This window comes from Myotis nattereri (assembly GCF_964212035.1).
Source record: "Myotis nattereri genome assembly, chromosome: 6".
In the NCBI taxonomy this organism is placed as follows: Eukaryota; Metazoa; Chordata; class Mammalia; order Chiroptera; family Vespertilionidae; genus Myotis; species Myotis nattereri.
In genome coordinates this window covers 63206152-63220581 of record NC_138081.1, presented here as the reverse complement: position 1 = coordinate 63220581, position 14430 = coordinate 63206152, and the positions used below count along the sequence as shown (strand labels likewise).

Below are 14430 nucleotides of genomic sequence, written 5' to 3'. Positions count from 1 at the left end.
GTGATAACAGAGTTGGTGAATAATTTTTCACCTGAAAGGACTTTCTGACCTCAAATTTTATTACTTAGACATACTGTTTTTATCTGGTACATCAATTCCAATTAGAGGTTAAAGAAACATGAGGAGAAACTGTCTTACAAGCAAACTAGCTAAAATTTAACTCAGAATGTACAAATGAACTGTCTCTGTGTTACTTTTACTATATTATGATGACATTGTCTTTTGTAGTATTGATGTTAGGATTTATTTTGATTGTTATAACCCCTTTTAAAAACTTAGCACTTAGCATTTGGCTTTGTTTCAATACATCTGTTATAGCAGAAAAATCTAGATCGTCCTCATGAACCAGAAAAAGTGCCAAGAGCACCTCATGACAGGCGGAGAGAATGGCAGAAGCTGGCCCAAGGTCCAGAGTTGGCTGAAGATGATGCTAATCTCTTACATAAGCATATTGAAGTTGCTAATGGCCCAGCCTCTCATTTTGAAACAAGGTTTCTTTTCTTTTGTTTGTTTTCTAACAAAATTAATGATATGATACTGGCTTTATTTCTAATATCTCTATCTTTAAGTATTAGATCCTGAACTGTTGAACTGGCAGACCCTGTAATAAGTATAGAGATGGTTTTGAAACCCTGACCACTGTGGCAGATTATTTTCACACTGGGGCTTTAGTCATTTTCTGAAAAGAGCGGTTGAGTAGATGATCTTCAGGGTTGTTTTAGCTTTTGTATGAAGTCTCAACTTCCTCTTAGTTTTTCAGGCAGACTCTGCTAGAATTTTATAATAGGAGACTGGACTCTGGAATAGTTTTTGAACTATTATTGACTCACTATATATAAAATAGGAATTGAGAAAGGGTTATATTTTGTTCCTTTTTCTTTCTGACATCCTTTCTATGCCAATCTCTCACTCAGACATACCAGGATTTTAAAACAAAATTACTCCCTTTTGTAAAAATACAGAATAGGTACTTTTCCTTTCTCCGTGGTTAGGGGCCCTATATAAGTAATACCCTACCCTAACAAACATACTAACATCTTTCTATGAAGAAATTTATTTTTGTATAGTTGATTGATTAGAACTATTATTTTTACATATGTAATAGTTATTGATTTTTTAATGCAAAAGAGCTTAAGGTTTTCTTTTGAATTTTGTAAGTTATTGGGCCATGATAAATATTTTGGCCTATTTTAGGAGTAATACACATATAAGACACTTTATATACATTACTAAAAGACACTGAAAGAATTTAGATTTTTTTAAAAAAATTAATCTATAGGCAAACATTTATTTCTACTATTGTTAAGTAATTGAAGTATCTAGCTGACCTAGTAGTGTAAATACAATAATCCTAACTTGCTTTGTGCATAGTTTTTAAATCCAACTGTCCCCAGTGTGCTCTATAGTCAGTAAATATGTATGTCTTCACATGCTCAGGGTATCTAAAATTTTGCTTAAATCTGATCTTCAGGCACAAGTTGCTCTGTTACTCAGCGTACCAGTGTACTATTTGCTGAGTACCCTAGCATCTTTGAAAACACCAAAAAGACAAAAATGATATAGTTAATCATGTCTGGTGTTAGGGTCAAGGAGACCTTTCTCCTTGGATGTAAGACATTTAGGTTTAAGAGAGCAACAAGATATCCTGGTGGTAGGAAATTCCAGTTTTTATTTTTTTTAATTAATTAATTTTAAAAAAATATTTTATTGATTTTTTACAGAGAGGAAGGGAGAGCGATAGTTAGAAACATCGATGAGAGCGAAACATCAATCAGCTGCCTCCTGCACACTCCCTACTGGGTATGTGCCCACAACCAAGGTACATGCCCTTGACCGGAATCGAACCTGGGACCCTTGAGTATGCAGGCCAACACTCTATCCACTGAGCCAAACCGGTTAGGGTGAATTAATTAATTTTTAAAAAATATTTTTATTGATTTCCGAGAGGATGGGAGAGGGAGAAATAGTTAGAAACATCAATGATGAGAATCATTGATTGGCTGCCTCCTGCACGCCCCCTACTGGGGATCGAGCCCGCAACCTGGGCATGTGCCCTTGACCGGAACCGAACCCAGGACCCTTCAGTCTGCAGGCCGACACTCTATCCACTGAGCCAAACTGGCTTGGGTGAAAAATTCCAATTTTTGTATTCTAACTTTTTGTCATTGGCATCTTATTGTAAAGAAAGAAATGAAATAGAGGCAGACAGCTTTGAATGCAATTTGCTAAAGGTTATTTTCTTGTTCATAAGCTTATATATATAATCTTTTATCCTTATGAATTGAGTTAGTGTGATATTATAAAATAATAAAATAACTGGAGGTCATCATAATGAACCTGAATCAGCAAGGAAAGTTTGCATTGTGAGCAGCAGTTTTTGTTTTAAAAGCAGGGTGAATGTAATGAATTTCTGGAAGAAGTTTCTTAAAGGTGGTTAAAATATTGGCATTCAAAAGATAATCTTTATTTCATGTAGAACACGTTACTCCAGTAATTCAAGAAAAATATACTGATACTGTATTTTTTTTTTTTTTAGACCTCAAACATATGTGGATCATATGGATGGATCTTACTCACTTTCTGCCTTGCCATTTAGTCAGATGAGTGAGCTTCTGACTAGAGCCGAGGAAAGGGTCCTAGTAAGACCACATGAACCACCTCCACCTCCACCAATGCATGGAGCAGGAGATGCAAAACCCATACCCACCTGTATCAGGTATGTTGGGCGTATGTTTGTATCACACCTGCTAAACTCTGCCATTGTTGCATGAAAGAAGTCATGGACCATATACATAATTAAATGAGTATGTTTGTGTTTCAACAAAACTTTATTTACAAAAACAGGGAGAGGGGCAAATTGATCTTTTGGGAGATGACTTTCCAACCTCTGATAAGAGCTGACACATTGTCTTGGGAAAATATAACTAATGAGAATTTAAAGTTTAAAGTGCATTTCATTTTATTATAGCTTTGTTATTAAACACATGATGTGCAGTATAGCGGGCCCTTGAATAGTGTCATCTTTTTATTCAACATGTTTAACATTGATTAGATGCTATGGGAACTTAACTCTTGTTTATACAATTAGCCTATGGTAAAATTGGTTTCGTTATATGTCGTTTCATTTAAAGTCATTGAACCTATCGACAATGATAAGGGAGGACTTACTGTATATTAACACAAATAAAAATTTTTTATAATGTGTTAAGGGACTAAAAAATGGGAACCAAAGGTGTTGATTATAAATGTTAATTTGATATTAGGGGAAATATTCTCAGAATTTGAGATAGAATAGGCAGTTGCTCATAGTATTTTTAGTAAAGCTATTTTGAAATTTAATTTTGTCCATTGTGCAAATTATAAATTTTTAAAGAGAGAGATCAGCTTCATAATTTTCAGTTAAAAAAAATCAACCTTCTGTCACTGACTCCTTTGATGTTTTATCCTCAGGAAGGAAGAGGGCCATACATTTCTGTTAATGGTTTGTAATTAGTTGTCACTGATTTAACTGAAATGACGTATGATGAGCCTTAATAGCTTCAATATAAATACAGCATTTTAGTGGTCACGGTATTGCTACAAATATTGCAATATAATAAATGTTGAGTCATTATAAAGACTCATATCACAGTGTAAAATTAAAATTGTAAGCGTAAAATGCTTGAATGGATATGAAAGTTGCATGAGAGGATGAGACCACTTAGAATATTACAAACCAAAGTCCCTTGTATTAATTTTCTTGTTGGTCCACTGTTAGTACTCCTTTCATTCTCAATACTGCTGAAAATTTTGTAATTTCTATAGGAACATGTTAATACATACATCTACGTTGGTATTATTACTGATCGTCATTTATATTTTGTGTGGTTAATTTTTTCTCTTTTAATAACTTGCTAGGATCTCTTTATCATTTCAGTTCTGCTACAGGTTTGATAGAAAATCGCCCTCAGTCACCAGCTACAGGCAGGACACCTGTGTTTGTGAGCCCCACCCCCCCACCTCCTCCACCACCTCTTCCATCTGCCTTGTCAACTTCTTCATTAAGAGCTTCAATGACTTCAACTCCTCCCCCACCAGTACCTCCTCCACCTCCACCTCCAGCCACTACTTTGCAAGCTCCAGCAGTACCACCACCTCCAGCTCCTCTTCAGATTGCCCCTGGAGTTCTTCACCCAGCTCCTCCTCCAATTGCACCTCCTCTAGTACAGCCCTCTCCACCGGTAGCTAGAGCTGCCCCAGTATGTGAGACTGTACCAGTTCATCCACTCCCACAAGGTGAAGTCCAGGGGCTGCCACCACCCCCGCCACCGCCTCCCTTGCCTCCACCTGGCATTCGACCATCATCACCTGTCACAGTTGCAGCTCTTGCTCATCCTCCCTCTGGGCTACATCCAACTCCATCTACTGCCCCAGGTCCCCATGTTCCATTAATGCCTCCATCTCCTCCATCACAAGTTGTACCTGCTTCTGAGCCAAAGCGTCATCCATCAACCCTACCTGTAATCAGTGATGCCAGGAGTGTACTTCTGGAAGCAATACGCAAAGGTAATTTTCTCAGGGCCATTGAAAGCATTGCTATTGTAGTTCTAGAAACTTTCTAAGTATTTGAACAATAATCTTTTACTCAGTTAAAAAATTTTAAATGATCATGTTTTTGCACAAATGGTCTTTAGAAAGTAAAGCTATGTTCAATTTTAAAGCATTTTCAAGAAAATATATCACATTTAACTTTTATTTTCATACTTAGAGATTCTCAGTGTTTATTGAATAAATGAGAAATTAAAAGTCAGACAAACATTAAAGAAAATTAGTTAAAACCATTTACATTATTTTTAATATGAATATTAACTCCTTAAAAAACTGTATTTTCTTCAGCGTTAAGGCTGTCCATCTGGTGTCTCAGTGACACTGGCTCTACCAGATGCCGTTAAAGGGTTAAGTTTCCTCCCTTAGTAACAAAAAAAAGACTGACATATTCATTCCTGTATTCTGCCAGCATTTCCTAAACACCTACCACATGCCAGGAGCTTACAGAATAGAATGAATATGAGTGCCTTTTCCTCAGTACCAGGGAGAATAAAGCCTCAGAAAATATCGTCAACAATGTTTATTTTATTTGATTCTAGAGGTCACAGAAGAAAAATATCATCTGGTTAACTTTTTAGGATTTGGTGAGCAGGCAGGCACAGTAGATTATAATGGTTTAATACATTGTAGATATCTAGTGGGATGTCTGGTAAGTTCCACCAACTACAGGTAACATAATAAAAAAAAAATAATGTCTTTTAAATATGATTCCTTCAAGGTCTTTTTAATAGACATTGCTTTTTATTTTTCTATTAGTATTTCTCATGTGTATTTGATTTTATTCCAGAAAGATTAATAATATCTAGTATTTTGGTTTACAATGAATGGTTTGGATTTACTATGTCAGGTATTCAGCTACGAAAAGTAGAAGAGCAGCGTGAACAGGAAGCTAAACATGAACGCATTGAAAATGATGTTGCCACCATCCTGTCCCGCCGTATTGCTGTGGAATATAGTGATTCAGAAGATGATTCAGAATTCGATGAAGTAGATTGGTTGGAGTAAGAAAAATACGTTGATAAATATTACAAAACTGAATGCAAATGTCCTTTGTGGTGCTTGTTCTTTGGAAATGTTTGATCATTCCAGTGTTTTGCTTTTTTTCCCTTAAGATAAATAACCCTTTTCTTCCATAATTTTTTATTTCTAAGAAAAATATTAGCATACATTTCAACTAAATGTTTTACAGTGGCTTATCTTTTTTATTTTTCCCTGAAAAGACACAATTTGGTCAAATAAACCACTAAGTATTAAGCATGGACAGCTGTTGTTAGAATAGCAGATTCAGTTTTTTGATATATCTTAATTGTGCACTTTGTGAATTTTAATTTAAAGAAAGCAACTGAGATTGAAATCTTGAGGGCAGCTGTATCTGTTAATGAGCCTTATTCCATTTCTTGATGTTTTAAAAGAAGAAACACTGACTTGATTATATGAATACACTCAGAAAGTACATTTAGCTTGTAGTATTGAATTCTCTTAAAGGAATGCTTGAATTTCTTTAATTATTGTTTTATTGTTTTTAAATACTTGCTTTATTTGGATGTTTAGCAGTACCCCTTCCCACTTATATATTGTGTGGTACGATTTTGCTTGCCTATAAAAGTTTAAAAGATTTCCATGTGAAATACTCTGGCATAAACATATATGTAACTTACATAACTGTTAAGAATGATTTAATAAATGGTTCATTTTAAAGGTTCATGGGTGTTGCTCTTTGAATAAAATTATTTCTGAAGGTTTATCAAATAATATAAAGTAGGCTCTTAATACATAGATAGCCAACAAAGACTTAAAAATCCACTTATAGCCCTGGCTGGGTTGGCTCAATTGTTTTGGAGTGTCATCCCATACACCAAAAGTTGAGGGTTTGATTCCCAGTCAGGGCACACACCGGATTACGGACTTGATCCCTAGTAAGGGGCGTGCAGGAGGCAGCTGATCAATGATTCTCTCTCATTGATGTTTCTGTCTCTCTCCCTCTCCCTTCCTCTCTCTGAAATCAATAAAAACATTTAAAAACTATCCTAATGGCTCTAATAAAAAGATTTGCTTTGCACTCTTAGTAGCTTTGCCTAGAACAACAGATTGCGTAGCCATTTAAGGTTTCTTTCCAACCTTACAAAACTGTATAATGTTGAATTTAACTCCAGAAAATATGGCACAGTTTAAAGTTTGTACTTATGGTCAAAAGGCGTAGCAAATAGTTTTTATACAGCTCAATTATAGCCAGGTAACTAAAACATAATGGTATTGGTGTTGGAACATTTACGGGTGATAAAAAGGAGATGGTTGAAGATTTCTTAATAATAGAAGTGGATCTGTTGTAAAGCCTGGAAGTATGTATCCTAAATAGTTTATGATCTATTTCTGTGGGGTTTTTTTTTTTACCACATTTCTGGAAGATAAAGTGTCCACAGACTAAAGAGGCCATACATGTAGTATAGATTTTATTTTTTTTTTAAAGTTTGAGAACTTTTTTTTTTTTAATATATTTTATTGATTTTTTACAGAGAGGAAGGGAGAGAGATAGAGAGTTAGAAACATCGATGAGAGAGAAACATCGATCAGCTGCCTCCTGCACATCTCCTACTGGGGATGTGCCCGCAACCCAGGTACATGCCCTTGACCGGAATCAAACCTGGGACCTTTCAGTCTGCAGGCCGACGCTCTATCCACTGAGCCAAACCGGTTTCGGCAGATTTTAAAATCAAAATATCCTTTCAAGTTAACTTGCTGAGATAGTTTTGGAACATGTCATTCAGTGGTCAATTTTAATATCCTAGGAGGGATGAAAGTTACTGGATAATGACTACCTTTTTCTTATTGAATTATGTTGTTATTCTACAAGGTCATAAGCATAGAGTCAGAAAAAATGAGTATCACGGGGAAATAATTGGTTTCACTTGTTTTGGTTGAAGTCACCCATTTGCCTCCACATTACCAAATCCAGTGAATACTCTTTAGTCCTTTATTTAATCTTTATTCTGTGTATAGTCTACCTCCATGAAGGTGTCAATCCTTTTGGCTTTTGTTGTGACACTTTTCCTTCCTCCCAATAATGTTGGGACAGAAGAAGGGAGGGAAATATCTAATGGAGTTTGGGGTGAGATTCAGTCATTGTGGAGAGAGGGGAAGTGTGTTCTTTACCCTTCTTAAGTAAGGAATATTTGTAAGCTGCAGGTTTATAAGGCATTTTAAGCTATAACCACTGCTTTTCATAATTTATAATTTATTTGGGCAGATGAGATGACTTCTGAAGCAATTTCACATTACAAATATTTATTAAAAGATAAGTAACAAAATTTGGATTGTGTTCTATAAATTACGAAACACTTCCCTTTATTTCCACCTTTAGAAAGCCCTGCTCTTTCTTCAACAATCATCTCACATCCATTTTTTCATGAAGTCTTCTCAGATCACCACAACAGGAATTCTTATTCCTTTTCGTTTTCTCAAATTCTTTTATTACAAGCTTTCTTCACATGATACTTTATGCCATTTTGTATCACAGTTATTACCTATTTGAGCTGCCACATAGGTGACTCACCAGACAGCCAGCGCCTTGTCTAAAATAGGCAACTCACAATCTCTTCATATAAGTAGGTTCAGAAATACCCCTTTTGATGCTGTCTACAAAGGTTCTAAAAATCATATCTTCCTAGATACTGCTCCTGTTTAAAATTTTTTTTTACCATTAATCACAGTAACAAGAATGACCTAAAATTAGCCCTGACTTCATCAAAACTGTGTGTAAGGGTATGTGTATCTGTGTGCATATGTGTGTGCAATTTAAGAAATGGAAAGATATTGGCTTCTGGCCAAAAGGTGGGAGTTATTAATATTTCTAAAGACATTTTTTTAGGGCAGAGAGTAAAATTAATCAAGTATTTTAATTTAGTAGGAATTCTCATGAATTACTTTTAAAACAGCTTTATCTTTGCCCTTAGTAAATATACTACTGCTGTTTACTTGTTTATTTTCACTCTGCTACATTTATCTTGACCCCAGCTTTTTTTTAAAACTACCTCCTTAAACTGGAGGAGGCATAAAATAAATTATTTAAAGCTCCTAAATAGATCAAGAAATTTCTTTTAGATTTCCCAGTCTCTATATCATCCACATGATAAAAAATGCAAATAAATCAATGCAAGATATTAATCATGCAGTATCAGGATTTAAGGATCACTTTGCTGTGTTTAATGAAAGCGAAATTATCGTGGTTCTAAGTTGTGTCATAAACTGTCATTACTAGAAATCGTCCTACTGAAGCCAGACAGAAGGCATTGACCCTTGAAATACAAAGAGTAAGTCTTCTCCCCCTTCATTCATTGCTGGACTAAGGACAAATTTATTTATGTTCTCCATTACTTGGCTGTAGGATGCATCAGTAATCTGTTGCTTTTCAAGCCTGACAACCAAGCTCTGAATAAAGAATGAATACCACCCTTGAATGAACATTTCAGGCACTTTTTTTTTCTACAGTCTAGTTATCAATACCTTTTTCTTACTATTGTAAGGCCAGCTGCTCTTTTTTCCTTTAGAAAAATATATTTAAACACAACTGAGCATGCATTGAAGTCATCTTTCTTAGGATATTTATAGTTTCTCTTCCCTATAATAGATAAAAATTTTAGTGGTAATATTTTATCATATCTATGTAAGTATGTATATTATACTCAAAGACTTCTTGATAAATTTCTTATTTATCCATCCTACCTTGAGGTAACTAGCTTTTCCAGTATTACTACTATTTTGATACAGGACATGAATGTCTCCAGGAGTAATCAAATTTTTCATCCACTTTTTCTGGCCTGGAAACAATCTAAAAGACACAAGAGCCATCAAATCACAATCTGTCTTCCATTGTAACAGCTTCAACTATTACTTAAAAATACCTATTTTGTTCTTACCTATGAAAGCTGAAATGTTGCACCTCTAAAGAAAATCTATAAGAACTATTTATCTAGATCATTCCAGGTAAAGGAGCACATCTATTATGCATGGTTTATTTTTATATTTCTTTTTATATGTATTATATTTCCTTTTATTTATTTAACAAAAATTTTTGATGCCTGCAGAGTTACTCTGCTGACTATTGAGGCCACAACTGTGAATAGACAGAGCCCTCCTTTCTAAGCATACAGATAAATTGACAAAGAACAATGAATGTTATGTCAGGAAAGTTCCTAGCACAGAGACCAAACCTAGTTTAGGAAGTCAGGAAAGGCCTCCAAGAGGAAATGGCATTTAAAGATTGAGGTGGACCTCAGCAGGAAAATGTTGAAGGGAGGGTGGACAGTCTCCCAGGCAAAGGAAATAAGTGTGTGAATGTCTGGAAATGTTTGATGCAAGGAGTGAAGTAATGAGAAATAAATTAGAAAGGCAAGGCAGGAGCAAATCATGAGAGGGTCTTAGGAACCATATTAAGGAGTTTGTATTTTATTCCATGGGCAATAAAATTGAGTAAGTAATATATCAGAATAGCATTTTGGGAAGATGATTGGCAGGTACAAGTGCAAATGAATGAGAAGTAAACTTGGAGGTCAAGAGACTAAGGCTGTTACAGTAGGTGACATAATTAGGGATGGTGGTGACAGAAGATAGATAACAAGATATCGTCGATAGAGATTTAGGATGTGGACTTGGTAACTGGAGAGGAAGGAGTCGAGGATAACTTCCAGTCCTGGCTCACTGACAAAAGGACCATTAGAGGAGGAGCCGGTGTGGGAGGGTGAGTGACACAGCTTGGGACATAGGCAGGGAAAGGACCACTGACATGGTTGGAGGGAGGGATTGATCTTGTATTTGTGAAAGGAGACCTCTTCCGCAGGAAGGAGAAAAGGGTGGCTATGTAAACAGATCTGAAAGTCTGGTGCCAAAAAGTTGAAAACTTTTCCTTCGTATGGCATGTATTTTCTCTTTGAAGTAGGTGACAACCCTGCTCAGGGTGATTGGGAAGCAGAAGGAGTGTCAGCATTCTTAAGAAAAGTATATATGGCTTGAAGGAGTCATTGTGAAAAGTGGGAGAGCTTTCCAGGGAAAGCGGACATTGTCAGACAATCTTGAAAACATCATTGAAATGAATGACCTCAATGTTACAGTGGCTCCAGTCTGCACTGTATGTGTATTGGGTTTTTGTGTTTTTTTCCTGAAGACAATTGCCAGAAAGAGAGTTGGATTCATCAGTTGGGTTTTGGCTGTATTGTGGTTTCCAGGAACTATCTCTGGGGAAGACTGAATCATCTTAGTCTCTTAATCCCATGATTAAACTCCCATGTTGAAGGTGTTCTCTCACTTGCCATAATGCTAGTTTGATGGCCTTTTCTCGTTCAGTCCACTCCCGGGGGCTCTCCTGCATTGTCAGAACATGCAGATGGATCTTCTTTGTTTTTAAGACTTTACATTTCACCTCCCATGGGCTCGACGACATCTTGGTTTTCTTGCTTCCTCAGTTTACTGCAGTTCCTGCTTTTTATCCTGCTGCACCTGAGAATGTCTGCCCTATCCTCATTTGAACATACTCAGTTATCCTTTATTGTGTCATCTTTCAGATCTAGAAATCTTCTGAGAATTCTGTCAGAGATGATTCTGCCGTGAAGGTTGTGTAATTCAAAACAGAGGTGGCCAGGGGAGGCTCTTTGGGATTTGACTTTTTACCTATCCCTTTCATGTCGGAGTCATCGCATCTGCTTCATTTACTTAGTTGGCAGGAATCCATTTTCTTTTCAAGAAACTTCCCTCAGATTAAAAATAAAGACAGTGCTTGGTTCTGTTATTTTGTTTTTTAGAGCATATTAAGACGAGGCTAAATTTTTAGATTTGATGCTTGGATTGGTTAATTTTCCACAGCTCTATGCCAATAAGCTGGGTTTTTTTGTTTTTGTTTTTAACCTTTAGCCAACATCTCAGAAATGTCTGGCAGAGAGTCTCAGTAAAAGCATCTGGATAATTCAGTGTGAACCACTCACCATTATCAAAATAACTCAAAGAGTAGGGCCTACTAACCAAGTACTAAGCCTTTCATCTTGATATCAAAGGCCAGCCATTCCTTTTCTTTGGCTGTTTCATCTTTTTTTTATCATAAAACATGCATACAGAAAAGCGCATAAAAATTTCAGCTCAGCAATCTGCTGCCATGTGAATACCACCGTCCAGGCCAAGAAATAGGATGTTGCCCTCACTCCAGAAAGTCTCTCTCATGCTTCCTTCTAATTCCCACCCTTCTCTCACCTCCAACCCCAAGGGGAACCACTATCCTAATTTATGATAGTCATTCCTTGCTTCTATCTAGACATTTTACCACCTAAGCATGTGTTTCCAAATATAACAGTTTAATTTTGCCTATATTTCAAACTTCATATAAGTGGAATCTTTTAGCATATGCCTTTTTATCTGGCCTCTCTTAAAATTCATTCATGCTGCCATATGTAAACTGTGCTCTGTTCATTTTCATTGCTTTATAGTAGTCCATGCTACAAATATACCACAATTTATCCATTCTACTGTTGGTGGCTATTTTAGTTTGCAGTTTGGGGCTCTTACAAATAATATGCATGTGAACACTTTTCCATATGTTTCTTATTCATGTGTAGGCATTTCTGTTAAGTGTATACCTAGAAGTAGAATTGCTCAATCATAGGCTATTCAGCTTTAGTAGATAATGTCTAATGGTTTTCCAAAGAAGCTGTACCAGCTTATACTGCCACCAGCAGTCTGAGAATTCCTGTTGCTCCACATCTCTGCCGGCCTCGGGTATCATTCTGCTTAATTTTAGCTATTCTAGTGGGTTTGTGGCAGTGTCTCATTATGGTTTAAATTTTCTTCTCCCCGGTTACTAATGAGGTTGGGCATCTTTTCATGTGTTTATGAGCCCTATCTTATCCCTTTCTGTGGCTTGTTTTCTCGCTTTAATGATGCTCTTTGAAAGTAAGTTGCTAATTTTAATGTAGTCCACTAACCAGTCTTGCTCATGGTTAGTGCTTTCTGTGCCCTGTTTAGAAATATTTCTCCATGCCGCACTTGTAAAAACGAGTTTCCTGGATTGCCTCCTAGAGGCTTTGTTGTTTTACCTTTCACAGTCAGATTTATAATCCACCTGGAAATGATTTTTGTGCGCCATGTGAGGTCAGGCTTGCAATTCATTTTGTTTTCCTGTGGCTATCCAATCAAGTTAGCACCTTTTATTGAAGACTGTTCTTTTCCCAGTGCTCTGCAGGACCAGTTTATCAAAAATACATAAACACAGACAACTATATGTGTGTGTTTATGCTGATATATGATTGGTATAACAATATAATGTTGACAATACAGATACACACAAATACATGAGTCTTTATAGACTTCATTCCGTTCCACTGACCTATTTTTATACCAATATCACAGTTTTTTTAACGTGTTTATGTCCTCATAGAAAGAATTGATATCCAAAAAAGCTTGCCCACCCTCCTTGTTGGTTTTCTTCACTGTTATTGGTCCTTTGCATTTCTATCTAAATTTTGGAATCATATTGGCTGCTAACAGATTGGGCATTTAGAGGCAGCAGTAGCTGGGTTGACTTTGGTAAGTGGGAGCTCAGTACGGTCTTCATTCCTGCCACTGTGGCCATGCTGTTCATATGCCCTCATGCAAGTTTTCTTGGCCTTAGCATAGCAGACCTGCATCAGCTGAGCATTTAAATGTCTCTAGAATTCTGTGTCTCTAGTGAACAGGTCTGTAGTTGTATCTGCATTTCACAGCCAGAATAAGGGCCTTTTTGTAAACTACCAAACTAAGCTCTCACCCAGAGACTTTAACTGCTTCTTAAACTGCCAAGCATCATTGCAACTTGGCAATACCAGCCAACCCCACTGTCATTTTAGGCCTTTTTCATTTCACTCCTGAATCATTTCATTATACAAGCAGGGACAGTCACCTCCCCAGGCTGTTTTCTCAGGCAGTTTGGCCACTACCCGTGCCAGGGACTATCCATGCCCCACATACCAATCAGGATGACATTCCTCTTTGCCTGCCAGGTAATGAAAGAGCCAGCCCAAAACTCTGCCCTACCACTACCACCTATGTGAGGTTAGGACCTTGGCATATGAGATGCATATGCCAAGACAGGGTTAGATGTGCAAGATGTTTATGGGGGGCAGTATCTATAAAGGAACAGGGGGACCAGAGAAGGCATGTGGAGAGCCTTTGGTGAAAGGAGAGGAGGGGAAAGGAGTATTGGTTGGAAAGTGTCTTAGACTGCAGTGTACTCTAAGAAGGTTTGGCTAGGGCTGTGGGGAGTCCTCACGCTAAAGTTGCCTGTTAGAGGAATGGTCCAGTACAGCCATGGGCAAACTACGGCCCGCGGGCCGGCCCGTTTGAAATGAATAAAACTAAAAAAAAAAAAAAGACCATACCCTTTTATGTAATGATGTTTACTTTGAATTTATATTAGTTCACACAAACACTCCATCCATGCTTTTGTTCCGGCCCTCTGGTCCAGTTTAAGAACCCATTGTGGCCCTTGAGTCAAAAAGTTTGCCCACCCCTGGTCCAGTATCACTAATCCTGCTGTGCTTAGTCACTGACTAGGAGCAGCAGAGGGTAAGCTGGCCTTGGCATGGACACAATAGTAGATCCAGAAGAGCAACAGCTGGGGCCTCCGTGAACTATGCTTCCCCCAGCGCGAGATATGAATGGTGCATTTTATAGCCAACAAGAGAAAGTAACTGGACCATCAAATCCCCCCAGATCTCGGCCTGACAATTCTTTACTATCTTGCTATCTCTCAGGTGATCTCAAGCATATATTTTTACTACTTTATCCAGCTTTCTGATTGTCCTCAGCAAGAAGGTAGATCCAAATTAC

At 37.1% G+C, this 14430-nt stretch overlaps 1 protein-coding gene across 12 annotated transcripts in view; it reads left to right on the top strand.

The window, feature by feature from the left end:
* Positions 1 to 6289, top strand: part of WASF1 (WASP family member 1) — a 34824-nt gene extending 28535 nt beyond the window's left edge. For 10 of the 12 annotated variants that reach the window (XM_081094023.1, XM_081094025.1, XM_081094027.1 and 7 more), the window contains 4 exons: positions 319 to 491; positions 2537 to 2716; positions 3917 to 4545; positions 5435 to 6289. In XM_081094023.1, coding sequence (XP_080950149.1) covers positions 319 to 491; positions 2537 to 2716; positions 3917 to 4545; positions 5435 to 5592 — 1140 coding nt within the window. In that variant the 3' untranslated portion in view covers positions 5593 to 6289. The remainder of the gene's footprint in view (positions 1 to 318; positions 492 to 2536; positions 2717 to 3916; positions 4546 to 5434) is intronic. The other 2 variants (XM_081094022.1, XM_081094021.1) reach the window with 1 other exon arrangement.
* The last annotated feature ends 8141 nt before the right edge of the window (positions 6290 to 14430 follow it).